Source organism: Gigantopelta aegis, chromosome 10 (assembly GCF_016097555.1).
Source record: "Gigantopelta aegis isolate Gae_Host chromosome 10, Gae_host_genome, whole genome shotgun sequence".
In the NCBI taxonomy this organism is placed as follows: domain Eukaryota; kingdom Metazoa; phylum Mollusca; class Gastropoda; order Neomphalida; family Peltospiridae; genus Gigantopelta; species Gigantopelta aegis.
The window spans coordinates 80,219,450-80,241,221 of NC_054708.1; the positions used below are offsets into that span (position 1 = coordinate 80,219,450).

The 21,772-nt window shown below is 35.7% G+C and overlaps 1 protein-coding gene across 2 annotated transcripts in view; it reads right to left on the reverse strand.

Moving 5' to 3' along the window:
* LOC121383092 (ATP-binding cassette sub-family F member 1-like) overlaps window positions 1-21,772 on the reverse strand; it is a 49,170-nt gene that overhangs the window by 5,525 nt on the left and 21,873 nt on the right. For both annotated transcript variants that reach the window (XM_041512867.1, XM_041512868.1), the window contains 8 exons: window positions 19,566-19,714; window positions 17,379-17,462; window positions 8,510-8,634; window positions 7,144-7,256; window positions 5,350-5,524; window positions 4,443-4,517; window positions 2,458-2,528; window positions 12-44 (listed from right to left, as the gene is read on the reverse strand). In XM_041512867.1, coding sequence (XP_041368801.1) covers window positions 12-44; window positions 2,458-2,528; window positions 4,443-4,517; window positions 5,350-5,524; window positions 7,144-7,256; window positions 8,510-8,634; window positions 17,379-17,462; window positions 19,566-19,714 — 825 coding nt within the window. The remainder of the gene's footprint in view (window positions 1-11; window positions 45-2,457; window positions 2,529-4,442; window positions 4,518-5,349; window positions 5,525-7,143; window positions 7,257-8,509; window positions 8,635-17,378; window positions 17,463-19,565; window positions 19,715-21,772) is intronic.

The window sequence follows — 21,772 nt, forward strand, 5'->3', positions numbered from 1 at the left end:
AATATACATACCACTCTGTGGTTCTTTCTGATTTCTCCTTTTTGCTGCAAATTAAATAACATGTTCATGATCCAGTAACTAAACAGCACAAGAGGTCTGCATAGCTAATTAATCATATAGAGAACAACTGGTTCACCAATGTTTGACCCGACCAGGATAAAGGCAATATTTTAAGGCAGTAACCGGTTATTTTATTTATCCTGTAAACTAACAGGAATGGTCAATGAAATAATTATTTATTCCAGTTTTTGTACGCTAACTGGGTATCATCAATCTAGCAAGGCATTTGCTACACTGGTAATTTAAACCAAGAAAGAAGTATTGTAAATTATCCAGCTCGTCTTATAAGTGCGACTAACGCTAAACATTTAAACCTTTTTAGAGAAAGTCTTGTTGTTCCAGCTAAAAGAGATGGATCTAGTAACAGGATGAGAACATATAAATTATATAAACAGAATATATACAGCTAGAACCATACTTATTACCTTGGATTGCAAACATTGACTAAACTACGTCTCAGCAACCACAAACTGACAGTTGACACTACCCCAGTAGAAGAACGATGTAATCAGTGCAATCTGACTGAAGATGAATATCATCACTCATAATATGTGTAAAATATAACACTCCACGCTGTAAACTATATAAATATTTAACTTTACATAATAACATTTAAAATAATGTCCATGCATGAAACATTTATATTTATTATGTAAAACCAAGATCCTGCTTGTGCAGGTGCAGTGTGTAAACTTGTTATGATGCATTAACCAATAATTAGTTTAGTATCCTATTTGTGCCGTGCTTATACAAATATTACATGTTTTGCATCCTGTTCCAAATGTGGAACGTTTATATGCAATAAAAGTTTACCGTATCTTAAAAGATTCATGATGTTTTGTAAGACACTAGCTACATTTTGTCACATTCAAAAAATGTTTCTAAACTCCTATTTCATAAATTAATACACAAGTTTTGTATCTTTATTGTGACACTAAATGTTATTTGTATATGCTGTACTGAAATGAATGATTTAAAGAGTATGTAGTAAAATCTAGTTTGAAAAACTCTAGTCGAGTCAGGCATATGTCACTTCATCAAAAATATAGAAATTTATCTAGTCATCAAGTGATTGCAGGATTTAAAGCATGTCATTTGTGCCCTTTCACACCGGCCTCGGTGGCGTCGTGGCAGGCCATCGGTCTACAGGCTGGTAGGTACTGGGTTCAGATCCCAGTCGAGGCATGGGATTTTTAATCCAGATACCGACTCCAAACCCTGAGTGAGTGCTCCGCAAGGCTCAATGGGTAGGTGTAAACCACTTGCACCGACCAGTGATCCTAACTGGTTCAACAAAGGCCATGGTTTGTGCTATCCTGCCTGTGGGAAGCGCAAATAAAAGATCCCTTGCTGCCTGTCGTAAAAAGAGTAGCCTATGTGGCGACAGCGGGTTTCCTCTAAAAATAGTGTCAGAATGACCATGTTTGACGTCCAATAGCCGATGATAAGATAAAAAATCAATGTGCTCTAGCGGCGTCGTTAAATAAAACAAACTTTTTTTTCTTTTTTTTTGTGCCCTTTCACATATCTGAGTGTTTGCAAAATGTATTTAATGGACATTTACGTCATAATTCAATTTCAAAACTTTTACATTATATTAAAGAATGGTAACAAGACTTGGTTAGATTTAGCTCAGTCACATGAGTGCTCTCATCACAGGATAGAACCACCTCGGTGGATCCATTCCACTGATTGATTTTGTTTTTTTGTTCCAACCAGTGCACCAGAACTGGTTAAAGGTTATGGTATGTGCTTTTCTGTCTGTGGGAAAGTGCATATAAAAGATCCTTTGCTGCATTAGGAAAAATATAGCGGGTTTCCGTTGATGACTACGAGTCAGAAATACCAAATGCTTGACATCCAATAGCCGATGATGATTAATTAATCAATGTGCTCTAGTGGTGTCGTTAAACAAAACAAACTTTGAACTGTTTTTTGCGTCAACGTATTTATTCTTTGAATAGTATTGATTTTGTCTATTATAGGTTTGTGTCGGTCACACTATTTATAAGAATTCATTATTGTCAAATATGTAAGTTTGCTTTGTTTAATAACACCACTAGAGTACACTGATTAATTAATTATCGGCTATTGGATGTCAAACATTTGGTAATTTTGACACGTCTTTAGCGGAAACCTGCTGTTTTTATTGGCAGCAAGTAATCTTTTATATGTACTTTCCCATAGGCAGGACAGCACATACCCCAGCCCTTGACTGGAATGGAAAACACTACAATGTGTATGCCGAGGAGGTTCGATTCTACAACTTAAGCACCTCAGGTGAGTGCTCTTCTCTACCGCCAGAAATGTGAAATGAGAAGTTGTATGGCTTTCAGTAATTACATACGGTTTGCACCAGAGGTTGATAATTACGTAACCAGCATCTGTGATACGTACCGGCTCTAAAACCTTGACTAGTAACTTGAGTAACGTACTCTTCCCTACTCCATTAGGACCGACCATCGCAACTAGAGAAAAACACAAAACAAACATTCAGAACATTTATTAATTTAGTCAGAAATATTTTTAACACATACATATTTTACAAATGAGTTCATAACAATATGTTTTGTATTTAAAAGTACACTCTGTGATTTGTAATGTGAATTTATATGCAATTTGATTGGTTCAAAGAATAATTAGAGGTAGGAAGTGCTCCCATTGTTCTGTCTGTAACTTGTAGCAATTTAATCGCCTGTTTGCTAGTTATACTATAAAAATACACATTAAACAATACTTATAAAATAAAATCTCTACTCAGTGAATGCACTTTTTTCTTCTCTTTTTTTTATATTCAGAGATGAAGAAAAGAAAATCTAAATATATAAACTGACGATCAAAAGAAAGTATACCAATAATTTTTTTAAAGTATTAAAAACAACACAAAACACAAGTTGATGCAAATGTTATATTTTGTAAGTATAATAATTTGGCGATAAATAAACACGAGTATACTCAATAAAACCCATAAAATGATAATATCACAGTTCACAACAGCACTAGGGGTGAAATGTGCGATTTCATAAAGGACCACTCATAACGAAGGTGAATAAATTTGATCACAAAGAACATGTTTCAATAGCGTGTATGTCCACCATGTGCAAGTATGCAAGCATGGACCCGACATCGGACAGATTTCCGTCAATGACAATGCGGTCTGTACGCTGTTAGCCACAGATACCGCCCCAAACCATCACAGATCCACTACCAAACGGTTCAGTCTCCTGAACACAGCACGGAGTTGTTCTCTCTCCTGCACGTCGGTATATCCGAGTCCTGCCATCAGCTCTGAATAACTGGAACCTGCTCTCATCAGAAAAGAGTACACGCTGCCAGTTCCGATGTCGCCAACATTGAAACTGACGTGCCCAACGTAAACGTTGAAGTCGATGTTGCCTCGTCAATGTCATTCCTCTGAATGGTCGATAGGCCCTGATACCATGCTGTCGTAGTCGACGATGTACAGTGTGACGACCAGTCGCTGCAGATGACGTCATAGTGAAGAATCTGTTACGTAAGTGTAAGATGCGGAGATGGCAGTCCTCGTTAGCTGTTGTGACGCGGGGTCTTCTACTTCATGGTCTGTCTGCAGTCCTGCCAGTCACCCTGTAACGCTGTATCAATCTGGTGATCGTCAATTTTGTGCAATTCAGGATTCTTGCCACATGGGCATAACTTGCACCCAACTGCACCATACCAATAGCTCTCTTTCTTTCTTCAGCAGTTAGCCGTGCCATGTTCTCTGGTGTTTTACTGTTGACTGAGGCATGTTCTAAGCAATGGCACCCTTTTTTACACCCTTATGTGTATCATGTTTCTTATGCAATATAAATTTGATGAATAAACTCATTTTGCACGTACGGCATCGCCCAAACGCAGCAATGTGCGACTATTCGTCATTGATTGCATTATAACGAACAATACTGGTACCTATCTAACCTTCCATGAATGTGTATTGTGTTTATTTATCATAAAAATAATTGGTATACTTTCTTTTGATCGTCAGTTTATATATATTTTTTTTCTGTTTAAAAGTTAATTGTCCCCAGAAAAGAAATACGGTAATGCCAGAGTTGGGGATCCTAGAATAATGGTTACCCAACAGTCTAATATTGGTGGCCCCATTTATACCGTACACAGAGTATCAGTGGAAACCATATCATATGGTTTGGTAGGAAAATAGTGACTCAGACAATTAAAATCCAGAATCCAGATAAATCTGGAAAACTTTCATCACTGTACATTTTGAATGACCTTCACACAGACACAGGGAGATAACTCATACTGGTTACTAATTTACAGAACACAATGAACTGTAGAAAGTAGCAGAGTCTAAATGAGCTAAGCCATTACAATAAACACTATCTACTGTTCAGACTTACTTCTGGAGTCCATATCAATACCAAACTCGAGATTTTCAAATATGGGACGCTGGCCCTCATATGCAAACGTCACATCTGAAACAATATAAAAGAAGTACCACTGTCAATTCTGTGTAGATGATAATTATTACATGATAGCATTTTAAATGAATGACAACTACATGTCTGTTATGAAATTGGTGCACAGCCTATAGTGGGGTGGGGTGGGGTGAGGAAACATGTCTTTAAGACTCACAGGACATGTTGGAGATGGAATACTAGATGAGACTTCCTGGAATCTAGGAACTGTGTCTGCTGTATGTAACACAATCTGGGATTTTTATTCTAAAATTATAGAATTTCTTTTATCAAAACTTTAATTTGACACTTGTTAGAGAGAATGAGACAAAACCTGATACATTATTCCTACTGAAAAAAACAAATCCCACTGGATCTCTTATATACAGTTTCTCATACCCATGGCAGTACATACCATGGTATGTGATATACCACCATGGCAAACTTATTCTGATTGTTTTTTCCCCCCGTACGAGCCAGCACCTGATGACTGGTAAATCAAAGGCTGTGGTATTTGTGTCTGTGGCAAAGTGGATATAAATGCCTTGCTACTGATGGAAAGATGTAGCAGGCTTGCTCGGAAGACCATGCATTAGAAATACTCCACGCTTAACAGCCAACAGCCGATAATTACTAAATCAAGTGCTCTAGTTGTGTTTTAAAAAACACATAATTAAACAAAATTTGGATGTACCAGTTTTGAAGCACTAATTTGGACAAGAAAAAGAATAAGAGTCCATTGATGAGAACTGATCCTGCAAGCCACCAATCCTCAGATGAGTGCATGTGATTCACACTATTTATACAGATTTTCAACAAGATGACAAATTTGAGTGGATAACAATCTGACCGTGTGCTCCGAGGATCGGGGGGTTTAGCGGTGTCGGGTTGGGGAAGGTGAACTTGACGGTGTATTCTCTTGGCTTGGCAAGCAACTCGGTTTTCTTCTCCTCCTCTGCAAACGCAGACTGCTTGGCTTTGTTTTTCGCTTGTTTTCTCGTCAGTGCCTCCTTCTGCTTCTCCTCCTGTCAAACAAAAACATGACCGTTTAATCACCAGCTGTTAAAGTTTGTTTTATTTAATGACACCACTAGAGCACATTGATTTATTAATCATCGACTATTGGATGTCAAACATTTGGTAATTCTGACATGTAGTCATCAGAGGAAAACTGTTACATTTTTCCTAATGCAGCAAAGTATCTTTTATATGTGCTTTCCCATAAACAGGAAAGCACATACCACGGCTTTTGAACAGTAGTGATGCACTAGTTGGAATGAGAAAAAACCCTAGCAATTGAATGGATTCACCAAGGTAGTTCGACTGCGATGCAAGCACCTCGAGCGAGCACTCAAACGACTGAGCTAAATCCCACCCCAGCAGCAATGGCTGACAATTGTGGCCCATCATTCGGTTCTGTCTGTTACACAACTTTAAACAGCGGCAAACAGCCAATAGGTTACGTTGTAAACAGTTACATTTTAAAATTAAAAGCAAAGCTGTAACTTGAGAATTAACAGATCATTGTTCATGTATTACAAAGCCTGTGTATACTAAACATGTGGTAGAGTGATCTTTGGATACTATATACTATAGTAACTTTACAAATCATTTGGTTTAAAATACATTTTAAATGCAAGACTGAGTGTAGTACAGGAGCCAATTTTACAAAACATCATAACATCAAAACATTTACGTTTGCCACCGACAATTATACCTGTTGTATTTTTCTGTGTTGATCCTCTTTTTATGGACGCACTCAACACATTTTATTTACGGTTATATGTGCGTCAGCCATACCCATTGAGCCTTGCGGAGCACTATTTTTCTGTGTTGATCATCTATTTTGTGTAAAAAATGACATCATTATGGAAGATGGTGAATTGTAAGGACAAAAGAAAATGAAATATGAAAATTCAAACTATATTAGTTGTGCTGTTAGTAGTAATACAAATTGTGCTTTTTAGTAGTAGATTTACGTTTACTTGCAAAAGTACGGTTATGATGTTTTGTTTAATTAGTCCCAGAACTGACATATAATTATAATGGGATAGATAGCTCACTGGTTAAACAAATATAATTCCCCTAACTGAATAATCGGTTATCTAGTAGGGAAGGAAGGAAATGTCTTATTTAACTACGCACTCAACACATTTTATTTACGGTTATATGGCGTCAGACATATGGGTAAGGACCACACATATATTGAGAGAGGAAACCCGCTGTCACCACTTCATGGGCTATTCTTTTCGATTAGCAGCAAGGGATCTTTTATATGCACCATACCAGAGAGGATAGTACATACCACAGCCTTTGTTACACCAGTTGTGGAGCACCGACTAGAACGAGAAATAGCTCATTGGGTACACCGACGGAGATCGATCCTGGACCAACTGCTCATCAAGCGAATGCTTTACCACTCCATCTACCAGGGATTTTTAAAAACACATCCAGATACAACATATGAGGTCTCTATTAAAACACATCCAGATACAACTTGTGAGCTCTCTATTAAAACACATCCAGATACAACATATGAGCTCTCTATTAAAACACATCCAGATACAACATATGAGCTCTCTATTAAAACACATCCAGATACAACATATGAGCTCTCTATTAAAGAAGATCTCTGCACACATACTGCTTTCTTTTTGGATGATCCAGAAGATTTTAAATCCTTTATTCTTTTCTCCTGCTTTTCATATTCTTTCAACTGTTCTTTTCTCTTCTGAACCAACATCTTCTTGAATGTGGCTAAAAAACAGAAAATCATAAGTGAAGTAAAACATTTGTTGTTATGACCAAATATAAAGTGTTTAACAAAACTTACTAAGCTCAAAATTAAAAAATTGTAATAACAGCTTGTTTGATATACTGCGCCATGCTTTTTCTTTCTTTAACTTATTTTTGTGCTTATAATATCCAATTAAGGTTCAAGCACGCTGTCCTGGGCACACACCTCAGCTATCTGGGCTCTCTGTCCAGGACAGTGGGTTAGTAGTTGGTGGTTAGTGGTTAGTGAGAAGAGGGTATAGTGGTCTTACACACCTACCCACTGAGTCGTTAAAACTGGCTCTGGGTGGGAGCCAGTACTGGGCTCCGAACCCAGTACCTACCAACCTTATGCTTGATGACTTAACCACAATGCCACTGAGGCCGGTTGCACCATGCTATGTGCAGTGTTCATCTCAAAACTCTCCTTATATTGTCATACAAGCCAGTGGCATCTACATGAAGTTACAACTGTTTGAAACATAGAATACTGTCTTTTTCCAATCTGATGTCTCATGGACTTAACAAATGTTGTAAAAAATCTTCAATTACATAAATACAAAAAAGATCAGATATGGGAAAGCAGTCTTCACCACACAGAAGGAAGGTATAAAATAATAATGTTTTTTTTTTTAATTTTAAAGGGAGGAAGTACTCAATTTTCAAATAGTTTCCAAATACAAAATTATATATTACTGTAAGTATTACGACCTTATTGTGGACAACTCAAGATATTTTATGTTGAAAAATGTTTCTATGGCACAATTTTCACTGTCAAGTATTATGTTAATCCCGAACCATCATTATCTCAAGCATGTTGATTCGGTCCCATGAACATCAAGATAAGGTCTTTGAATTAATATTATTCTGTAGAGAAGACATCAAAAGATATGTGAATAGTAGCCACTTTTAACTTCCATTTAATGCGTTATTAAAAAGAAGGCGATGCCCATTAAAAATGTACATTGAAGTGGATCTTTAAAAAGCCGTAAATTCTATACCATACTCAAAGGTTTGGGTTTTTTTTACCTGTGTTTGAGACAAATCCAATGTACTTTGTGATCAATTATTGTTGACAAAATATCTGAAATCAGATAAAATTTATAACACTCTCATTCCTGTATCACACATCTGCGATATGACAAATTTATTTACCATAGCTTGTAACAAGCATTTTAAATCTATTACAGTGCATGTGAATGGTTTGAATGTCGACCTATTTGCGTGTTGTTTACCATAGTTTCCACGGTAGTAGAAGAGTTTCTTCATGTCGAGGTGGATGATGTCAGTGCAAACGTTGTTGAGGAAACTCTGGTCGTGAGACACGATCAACAGGGTCTTCTTCCACTGCTGGAGATAGCTGAAACACAAAACACACCCAATGATAACTCGTAACATCACACACAGCTAATGATCACTGCTGGAGATAGCTGAAACACAAAACACACCCAAAACAATAAACAAAATACCCCTGACAATAATACATAATATCACACACTGTTAATGAATTCAGACCTTGCAGATTACTGGAAGCTGTCAAGAATAACGATTTTTTAGTTCCATTCAGAAGGTAAATTAAAAAATGTAACACCGATATATCACCTCTCTGTACTTACTTATCTAACCAAATAACAGCATTACGTTCAAGATGGTTGGTAGTAAATAACACCGATATATCACCTCTCTGTACTTGCTTTCTAACCAAATAACAGCATTACGTTCAAGATGGTTGGTAGTAAATAACACCGATATATCACCTCTCTGTACTTACTTATCTAACCAAATAACAGCATTAAGATCAAGATGGTTGGTAGTAAATAACACCGATATATCACCTCTCTGTACTTGCTTTCTAACCAAATAACAGCATTACGTTCAAGATGGTTGGTAGTAAATAACACCGATATATCACCTCTCTGTACTTACTTATCTAACCAAATAACAGCATTAAGATCAAGATGGATGGTAGTAAATCTGTACTTGTTATATCTAACCAAACAACAGCATTAAGATCAAGATGGTTGGTAGTAAATAACACCGATATATCACCTCTCTGTACTTGCTTATCTAACCAAATAACAGCATTACGATCAAGATAGTTGGTAGTAAATAACACCGATATATCACCTCTCTGTACTTGCTTATCTAACCAAATAACAGCATTACGATCAAGATGGTTGGTAGTAAATAACACCGATATATCACCTCTCTGTACTTGCTTATCTAACCAAATAACAGCATTACGATCAAGATGGTTGTTAGTAAATAACACCGATATATCACCTCTCTGTACTTACTTATATCTAACCAAATAACAGCATTACGATCAAGATGGTTGTTAGTAAATAACACCGATATATCACCTCTCTGTACTTGCTTATATCTAACCAAATAACAGCATTAACATCAAGATGGTTGGTAGTAAATAACACCGATATAACACCTCTCTGTACTTGCTTATCTAACCAAATAACAGCATTAACATCAAGATGGTTGGTAGTAAATAACACCGATATATCATCTCTCTGTACTCACTTATCTAACCAAATAACAGCATTAAGATCAAGATGGTTGGTAGTAAATAACACCGATATATCACTTCTCTGTACTTATCTAACCAAATAACAGCATTAAGATCAAGATGGTTGGTAGTAAATAACACCGATATATCTCCTCTCTGTACTTGCTTATCTAACCAAATAACAGCATTAAGATCAAGATGGTTGGTAGTAAATAACACCGATATATCTCCTCTCTGTACTTGCTTATCTAACCAAATAACAGCATTTAGATCAAGATGGTTGGTAGTAAATAAAATTGATATATCATCTCTCTGTACTTGCTTATATCTAACCAAATAACAGCATTAAGATCAAGATGGTTGGTAGTAAATAACACCGATATATCACCTCTCTGTACTTGCTTATCTAACCAAATAACAGCATTACGATCAAGATGGTTGGTAGTAAATAACACCGATATATCACCTCTCTGTACTTGCTTATCTAACCAAATAACAGCATTACGATCAAGATGGTTGGTAGTAAATAACACCGATATATCACCTCTCTGTACTTGCTTATCTAACCAAATAACAGCATTACGATCAAGATGGTTGGTAGTAAATAACACCGATATATCACCTCTCTGTACTTGCTTATCTAACCAAATAACAGCATTACGATCAAGATGGTTGGTAGTAAATAACACCGATATATCACCTCTCTGTACTTGCTTATCTAACCAAATAACAGCATTATGATCAAGATGGTTGTTAGTAAATAACACCGATATATCACCTCTCTGTACTTGCTTATATCTAACCAAATAACAGCATTAACATCAAGATGGTTGGTAGTAAATAACACCGATATAACACCTCTCTGTACTTGCTTATCTAACCAAATAACAGCATTAACATCAAGATGGTTGGTAGTAAATAACACCGATATAACACCTCTCTGTACTTCCTTATCTAACCAAATAACAGCATTAACATCAAGATGGTTGGTAGTAAATAACACCGATATATCACCTCTCTGTACTCACTTATCTAACCAAATAACAGCATTAAGATCAAGATGGTTGGTAGTAAATAACACCAATATACTTACTTATCTAACCAAATAACAGCATTACGTTCAAGATGGTTGGTAGTAAATAACACCGATATATCACTTCTCTGTACTTATCTAACCAAATAACAGCATTTAGATCAAGATGGTTGGTAGTAAATAAAATTGATATATCATCTCTCTGTACTTGCTTATATCTAACCAAATAACAGCATTAAGATCAAGATGGTTGGTAGTAAATCTGTACTTGCTTATATCTAACCAAATAACAGCATTAACATCAAGATGGTTGGTAGTAAATAACACCGATATATCACCTCTCTGTACTTGCTTATCTAACCAAATAACAGCATTACGATCAAGATGGTTGGTAGTAAATAACACCGATATATCACCTCTCTGTACTTGCTTATCTAACCAAATAACAGCATTACGATCAAGATGGTTGGTAGTAAATAACACCGATATATCACCTCTCTGTACTTACTTATATCTAACCAAATAACAGCATTACGATCAAGATGGTTGTTAGTAAATAACACCGATATATCACCTCTCTGTACTTGCTTATATCTAACCAAATAACAGCATTAACATCAAGATGGTTGGTAGTAAATAACACCGATATATCACCTCTCTGTACTTGCTTATCTAACCAAATAACAGCATTAACATCAAGATGGTTGGTAGTAAATAACACCGATATATCACCTCTCTGTACTCACTTATCTAACCAAATAACAGCATTAAGATCAAGATGGTTGGTAGTAAATAACACCGATATATCACCTCTCTGTACTTGCTTATCTAACCAAATAACAGCATTACGATCAAGATGGTTGGTAGTAAATAACACCGATATATCACTTCTCTGTACTTATCTAACCAAATAACAGCATTAAGATCAAGATGGTTGGTAGTAAATAACACCGATATATCTCCTCTCTGTACTTGCTTATCTAACCAAATAACAGCATTTAGATCAAGATGGTTGGTAGTAAATAAAACCGATATATCACCTCTCTGTACTTGCTTATATAACCAAATAACAGCATTAAGATCAAGATGGTTGGTAGTAAATAACTGATATATCACCTCTGTACTTATATCTAACCAAATAACAGCATTAACATCAAGATGGTTGGTAGTAAATAACACCGATATATCACCTCTCTGTACTTGCTTATCTAACCAAATAACAGCATTACGATCAAGATGGTTGGTAGTAAATAACACCGATATATCACCTCTCTGTACTTGCTTATCTAACCAAATAACAGCATTACGATCAAGATAGTTGGTAGTAAATAACACCGATATATCACCTCTCTGTACTTGCTTATCTAACCAAATAACAGCATTACGATCAAGATGGTTGGTAGTAAATAACACCGATATATTACCTCTCTGTACTTGCTTATCTAACCAAATAACAGCATTACGATCAAGATGGTTGTTAGTAAATAACACCGATATATCACCTCTCTGTACTTACTTATATCTAACCAAATAACAGCATTACGATCAAGATGGTTGTTAGTAAATAACACCGATATATCACCTCTCTGTACTTGCTTATATCTAACCAAATAACAGCATTAACATCAAGATGGTTGGTAGTAAATAACACCGATATATCACCTCTCTGTACTCACTTATCTAACCAAATAACAGCATTAAGATCAAGATGGTTGGTAGTAAATAACACCAATATACTTACTTATCTAACCAAATAACAGCATTAACATCAAGATGGTTGGTAGTAAATAACACCGATATATCACCTCTCTGTACTTGCTTATCTAACCAAATAACAGCATTACGATCAAGATGGTTGGTAGTAAATAACACCGATATATCACCTCTCTGTACTTGCTTATCTAACCAAATAACAGCATTAAGATCAAGATGGTTGGTAGTAAATAACACCGATATATCACCTCTCTGTACTTGCTTATCTAACCAAATAACAGCATTAACATCAAGATGGTTGGTAGTAAATAACACCGATATATCACCTCTCTGTACTTACTTATATCTAACCAAATAACAGCATTACGATCAAGATGGTTGTTAGTAAATAACACCGATATATCACCTCTCTGTACTTGCTTATATCTAACCAAATAACAGCATTAACATCAAGATGGTTGGTAGTAAATAACACCGATATAACCCCTCTCTGTACTTGCTTATCTAACCAAATAACAGCATTAACATCAAGATGGTTGGTAGTAAATAACACCGATATATCACCTCTCTGTACTTGCTTATCTAACCAAATAACAGCATTAACATCAAGATGGTTGGTAGTAAATAACACCGATATATCACCTCTCTGTACTTGCTTATCTAACCAAATAACAGCATTACGTTCAAGATGGTTGTTAGTAAATAACACCGATATATCACCTCTCTGTACTTGCTTATATCTAACCAAATAACAGCATTAACATCAAGATGGTTGGTAGTAAATAACACCGATATATCACCTCTCTGTACTTGCTTATCTAACCAAATAACAGCATTAACATCAAGATGGTTGGTAGTAAATAACACCGATATATCACCTCTCTGTACTTGCTTATCTAACCAAATAACAGCATTAACATCAAGATGGTTGGTAGTAAATAACACCGATATATCACCTCTGTACTTGCTTATCTAACCAAATAACAGCATTACGTTCAAGATGGTTGTTAGTAAATAACACCGATATATCACCTCTCTGTACTCACTTATCTAACCAAATAACAGCATTAAGATCAAGATGGTTGGTAGTAAATAACACCAATATACTTACTTATCTAACCAAATAACAGCATTACGTTCAAGATGGTTGGTAGTAAATAACACCGATATATCACTTCTCTGTACTTATCTAACCAAATAACAGCATTAAGATCAAGATGGTTGGTAGTAAATAACATTGATATATCACCTCTCTGTACTTACTTATCTAACCAAATAACAGCATTACGTTCAAGATGGTTGGTAGTAAATAACACCGATATATCTCCTCTCTGTACTTGCTTATCTAACCAAATAACAGCATTAAGATCAAGATGGTTGGTAGTAAATAAAATTGATATATCATCTCTCTGTACTTGCTTATATCTAACCAAATAACAGCATTAAGATCAAGATGGTTGGTAGTAAATCTGTACTTGCTTATATCTAACCAAATAACAGCATTAAGATCAAGATGGTTGGTAGTAAATAACACCGATATATCACCTCTCTGTACTTGCTTATCTAACCAAATAACAGCATTACGATCAAGATGGTTGGTAGTAAATAACACCGATATATCACCTCTCTGTACTTGCTTATCTAACCAAATAACAGCATTACGATCAAGATAGTTGGTAGTAAATAACACCGATATATCACCTCTCTGTACTTGCTTATCTAACCAAATAACAGCATTACGATCAAGATGGTTGGTAGTAAATAACACCTATATATTACCTCTCTGTACTTGCTTATCTAACCAAATAACAGCATTACGATCAAGATGGTTGTTAGTAAATAACACCGATATATCACCTCTCTGTACTTACTTATATCTAACCAAATAACAGCATTACGATCAAGATAGTTGTTAGTAAATAACACCGATATATCACCTCTCTGTACTTGCTTATATCTAACCAAATAACAGCATTAACATCAAGATGGTTGGTAGTAAATAACACTGATATAACACCTCTCTGTACTTGCTTATCTAACCAAATAACAGCATTAACATCAAGATGGTTGGTAGTAAATAACACCGATATATCACCTCTCTGTACTTGCTTATCTAACTAAATAACAGCATTAACATCAAGATGGTTGGTAGGAAATAACACCGATATATCACCTCTCTGTACTTGCTTATCTAACCAAATAACAGCATTACGTTCAAGATGGTTGTTAGTAAATAACACCGATATATCACCTCTCTGTACTTGCTTATCTAACCAAATAACAGCATTAAGATCAAGATGGTTGGTAGTAAATAACACCGATATATCATCTCTCTGTACTTGCTTATATCTAACCAAATAACAGCATTAAGATCAAGATGGTTGGTAGTAAATAACACCAATATACTTACTTATCTAACCAAATAACAGCATTACGTTCAAGATGGTTGGTAGTAAATAACACCGATATATCACTTCTCTGTACTTATCTAACCAAATAACAGCATTAAGATCAAGATGGTTGGTAGTAAATAACATTGATATATCACCTCTCTGTACTTACTTATCTAACCAAATAACAGCATTACGTTCAAGATGGTTGGTAGTAAATAACACCGATATATCTCCTCTCTGTACTTGCTTATCTAAGCAAATAACAGCATTAAGATCAAGATGGTTGGTAGTAAATAAAATTGATATATCATCTCTCTGTACTTGCTTATATCTAACCAAATAACAGCATTAAGATCAAGATGGTTGGTAGTAAATAACACCGATATATCACCTCTCTGTACTTACTTATCTAACCAAATAACAGCATTAAGATCAAAATGGTTGGTAGTAAATAACATTGATATATAGCCTCTCTGTACTTGCTTATATCTAACCAAATAACAGCATTAAGATCAAGATGGTTGGTAGTAAATAACACCGATATATCACCTCTCTGTACTTGCTTATCTAACCAAATAACAGCATTACGATCAAGATGGTTGGTAGTAAATAACATTGATATATCACCTCTCTGTACTTGCTTATCTAACCAAATAACAGCATTAAGATCAAGATGGTTGGTAGTAAATAACACCGATATATTACCTCTGTACTTGCTTATCTAACCAAATAACAGCATTAAGATCAAGATGGTTGGTAGTAAATAACACCGATATATCACCTCTCTGTACTTGCTTATCTAACCAAATAACAGCATTACGATCAAGATGGTTGGTAGTAAATAACATTGATATATCACCTCTCTGTACTTGCTTATCTAACCAAATAACAGCATTAAGATCAAGATGGTTGGTAGTAAATAACACCGATATATTACCTCTGTACTTGCTTATCTAACCAAATAACAGCATTAAGATCAAGATGGTTGGTAGTAAATAACACCGATATATTACCTCTCTGTACTTGCTTATCTAACCAAATAACAGCATTAAGATCAAGATGGTTGGTAGTAAATAACATTGATATATCACCTGTCTGTACTTGCTTATCTAACCAAATAACAGCATTAAGATCAAGATGGTTGGTAGTAAATAACACCGATATATTACCTCTCTGTACTTACTTATCTAACCAAATAACAGCATTAAGATCAAGATGGTTGGTAGTAAATAACACCGATATATTACCTCTGTACTTGCTTATCTAACCAAATAACAGCATTAAGATCAAGATGGTTGGTAGTAAATAACACCGATATATTACCTCTCTGTACTTACTTATCTAACCAAATAACAGCATTAAGTTCAAGATGGTTGGGTAAATAACACGGTAATGGTAGTAAATAACACTGATATATTACCTCTGTACTTGCTTATCTAACCAAATAACAGCATTAAGATCAAGATGGTTGGTAGTAAATAACATTGATATATCACCTGTCTGTACTTGCTTATCTAACCAAATAACAGCATTAAGATCAAGATGGTTGGTAGTAAATAACACCGATATATTACCTCTCTGTACTTGCTTATCTAACCAAATAACAGCATTAAGATCAAGATGGTTGGTAGTAAATAACACCGATATATTACCTCTCTGTACTTGCTTATCTAACCAAATAACAGCATTAAGATCAAGATGGTTGGTAGTAAATAACATTGATATATCACCTCTCTGTACTTGCTTATCTAACCAAATAACAGCATTAAGATCAAGATGGTTGGTAGTAAATAACACCGATATATTACCTCTCTGTACTTGCTTATCTAACCAAATAACAGCATTAAGATCAAGATGGTTGGTAGTAAATAACACCGATATATCACCTCTCTGTACTTGCTTATCTAACCAAATAACAGCATTAAGATCAAGATGGTTGGTAGTAAATAACATTGATATATCACCTGTCTGTACTTGCTTATCTAACCAAATAACAGCATTAAGATCAAGATGGTTGGTAGTAAATAACACCGATATATTACCTCTCTGTACTTACTTATCTAACCAAATAACAGCATTAAGATCAAGATGGTTGGTAGTAAATAACACCGATATATTACCTCTGTACTTGCTTATCTAACCAAATAACAGCATTAAGATCAAGATGGTTGGTAGTAAATAACACCGATATATTACCTCTCTGTACTTGCTTATCTAACCAAATAACAGCATTAAGATCAAGATGGTTGGTAGTAAATAACATTGATATATCACCTGTCTGTACTTGCTTATCTAACCAAATAACAGCATTAAGATCAAGATGGTTGGTAGTAAATAACACCGATATATAACCTCTTTGCACTTACTTATCTAACCAAATAACAGCATTAAGTTCAAGATGGTTGGTAGTAAATAACACTGATATATCACCTCTCTGTACTTACTTATCTAACCAAATAACAGCATTAAGATCAAGATGGTTGGTAGGTTCGTCAAGCAGCAGAAGTGTAGGCTCCATAAACAAAGCTCTGAAATAACAAATGAACATAATACAGTCAGATGTTATGTCTTAATTATGCATTTTCAAGTCCTGATAAACTCAACAAGTCCAATCTATTAAACATGAATGCACTCATTCCAACCTATTAAACAAAGAAATACCACAAGTACATGTACCACTGGGGGATGTTACAAGCCAGTACTGGCTCCAACCCAGAGGGAGTGCACCACTAGGCTCAATGGATAGGTGGTGTAAGGCCACATTCATCGAGTTTCACCCAGTTCATGGGTGCGATTATGGGCATGTCTCCCAAGTGTATGACCGTACATGGGTGATGATTACCGGCACGCACTGCATGTTCCGTGTACCCCAGGCTCAGGTGATACTGAGATAGCTCAACTGACAGCAAGCGTGGAGCATGGCCCTGTCAAGTAGTCCCATACCGAAATGGAAACACTGCGGCTTCACCATTCATCTCATTATCCCCGTTGGTGGGTCCGTTGCTATTTCTAGCTCCATCCAGTGCACCGTGACTGTTATATCAGAGGTGGTAGTATGTGCTATCCTGTCTGTGGGATGGTGCATATAAAAGACCCCTTGCTACTAATAAAAAAATGTAGCGGGTTTCTTCTCTAAGATTAAATGTTGAAATTACCAAATGTTTGACATCCAATAGCTGATGATTAATAAATCAATGTGCTCTAGTGTTATCGTTAAACAAAACAAACTTCTTTTTTCCCATCTCATCATCATCCATGTTTGTAATGTCCAAAAATCTTTTGTCTGTGTTAAATGTTTGTGGTATTATTTAAATAAGAACCCCCACCCCCCCACCCCCCGAAAAAAAAAGAGCCACAAACATATGTACTAATGTCAGAATTATATATTAAACTGTACTTTAATAAAAGCATTGTTTCTTGCCATTCAGCATACTAATTGATAAGCTTTTAGATATACGTATTACATACGTTAATTCTGTGTATTGCCCATATGCTGGATTGCCCACAACTAGCTATAATTAGGTTTTAGTGAAAAAGATAGCCAGATAGCATACTCAGTTGGATAGCCCTATTTGCATGAAAGACAATCAATTATATATCACCATCATTGCTGTTCTATCTATACCATACCCAATTTCTAATAAGTGTTTTTTATATTGTAATTCCTCATTCAAATACCGGTGCTTTTTAAAATATATATTGAAATACCATTATTTACAACATATCTGTACCATACCCAATTTTTAATGAGTGTTTTTTATTATTGTAATTCCTCATTCAAATACTGGTGCTTTTTAAATATACTGATTGAAAAAAATAAAGGATCACACAGATAGCAACAAGAAATAATGACAGCATCAAAAATTAATTCATATTGTCAGAAGTTGACTGGGAACATATAGGCAGCACATTCAGCACTACAAGACATTCAATACCACATTACAACTTGGTATGAAATACAGACATTACTATGCTAGTTGTGAATTAAATTTGTCTACAATTTGATGTGTTCCCTTATTTCTTTCCATCAGTATATATAATGAAATACCATTATTTAACACATATGCGTACCATACCCAATTTCTAATGAGTGGTTTATATCATTGTAATCCCTCAATCAAATATCATTCAAATACTGGTGCTTGTAAACATATTTAAATACCATTATTTACTTGAATTTGTTTCATTACAGCCTGCATGAAACCATCTAGTTACGGTATTGTAACAAAAACTTTTGCCTACGTCTAAGAAGAGCTTGTCAATGTTAGCGTTACGTTATCGAATTTAGAAACCACCCAACAGCTGATGTACTTTTTGTGCTCAGGTGTCATTAAACATCCATTCTGTCTGAAACAAGCATTTTGTGCTGCCTGCATACTTTTAGCCCTAAGAAACAAAAACAGTCACATAGCCCGCACCATCAGAATCTGCAGGGGGACGTTTTGATGTCAATATGCTGCAGGCAATATAAAGAAAACTATGGTAGTATTTTGTGAGGAAAAGCTGGAATCAGCAAATTACATCTGTAAAAAAATTATTCAGGCGTGAAATACTTTTGCAGTAAAGTGTTCAAGTTTCTGCAGTAACTCCCTCCTTCACGGTGAGCACCAGTCAACTATAACTGTGACTACCTGGCGAGTGAGACTCTCATTCTCCAGCCCCCAGATAAATCCTTTGTGGATCTCTCCATCATCTCACGCGTGAAGCCCAGACCAGACAGAATTCTCCGAGCCCTTGATTCCGCCGCATCGGCACCGATCGCTCGCAGTTCTTCATACACCTGGAAGCGAGAAGATGGTGTAACGAGAAAGCAACAAATCAAGTATTTACCTAAAACTATTAATACCACAATTAAAAAAAAATCTCCATTTCATATTATAGCATTTATTTTGCTGCATGGTGGCATTAGGCGACTGCTTTTGTATTAACCTATTATGTATTAAGACTAGGAAAGAGGACAGAAAGGGCTTCCTCCCAACCTCAAATTAAAATACTGGGGCCCTTTCAACAAAAGAAACATAGCTAAGGTTAATTGTAGTAACTTACGGTAACTTTACAGCTGTTCCACAAATCAACCTTAATGTAGTCAGTTGTAAGTGCCCCTTTAATAATTAAAATCTTCTTTCTGAAGAAGTGTGAATTAGTTAAATAACAAACATTATGAGAGTACTGCTAAAGCAATATATTTCCCCTACCACACTCAAATGTTTTTAGTATTTACTAAATTCAAGGGCCATACCTCTGTGAAAAGTGGGTAAATCACCATGAAAGTTAAACTTGATCTGTAACAGTACGTGATAAAGCTATACACAAAATGTCAGCTCAATATATTCAGTCATCGCAAAACAAAAGTCCAGATTTTTTTCCCCCACATCTCCTAAGTTGAAGGGCCATAACTTCGTCAAAAATGTGTAAATTGCTACGAAAGTCAAACTTGATCTGTAACAGTACATGATAAAGCTAAAATATACACAAAATTTCAGTTCAATATTTCATTGCATTGTGAAAAACCCCCATCTGAAAAACCATATGTGGGACAGATGGACGGACAGACAGACAGAAGATGGAGATGAAACCTATAGTCACGTCTGGTTGGACCGGTAGTGGAATAATAAATTGGTTACCGACTTTTTGGAACATCTTGGACATCAATGAAGTAACTTTGTCAGTTTATTTGCTAAGCGATAATTGCCGAATGCATAAGACATGAGAGTTATCTCTTGCATATTTGTGTGAAGGTTGTATAGCCTAGAATGTTTTTCATCGAACGCACAATTTCATAAAAAGTATTTAGTATATATTAGATCTATTTTTACACAAAAAGTTAGTATCCTTCTCAAAAAATGATCAAATCATCATCTAAGTACCATTTGACATCTACGTTAGTGGCTTATAACTGCCCCGTACCAATTATAAATTTTCACCATAATTTACGACAATAGTAAGCTATGCCATGTCTTGAAATGGGCTGGTGATCATAGACAAACATTAAGGTTGTGATGTTAGGTATTTACAGCTATAGTAAGCTATGCCATGTCTTGAAATGGGCTGGTGATCATAGAAAAACATTAAGGTTGTGATGTTAGGTATTTACAGCGATAGTAAGCTATGCCATGTCTTGAAATGGGCTGGTGATCATAGAAAAACATTAAGGTTGTGATGTTAGGTATTTACAGCGATAGTAAGCTATGCCATGTCTTGAAATGGGCTGGTGATCGTAGACAAACATTAAGGTTGTGATGTTAGGTATTTACGGCGATAGTAAGCTATGCCGCGTCATGGAATGGGCTGGTGATCGTAGACAAACATTAAGGTTGTGATGTTAGGTATTTACGGCGATAGTAAGCTATGCCATGTCTTGAAATGGGCTGGTGATCGTAGACAAACATTAAGGTTGTGATGTTAGGTATTTACAGCGATAGTAAGCTATGCCGCGTCATGGAATGGGCTGGTGATCATAGACAAACATTAAGGTTGTGATGTTAGGTATTTACAGCGATAGTAAGCTATGCCATGTCTTGAAATGGGCTGGTGATCGTAGACAAACATTAAGGTTGTGATGTTAGGTATTTACAGCGATAGTAAGCTATGCCGCGTCATGGAATGGGCTGGTGATCGTAGACAAACATTAAGGTTGTGATGTTAGGTATTTACGGCGATAGTAAGCTATGCCGCGTCATGGAATGGGCTGGTGATCGTAGACAAACATTAAGGTTGTGATGTTAGGTATTTACGGCGATAGTAAGCTATGCCATGTCTTGAAATGGGCTGGTGATCGTAGACAAACATTAAGGTTGTGATGTTAGGTATTTACAGCGATAGTAAGCTATGCCGCGTC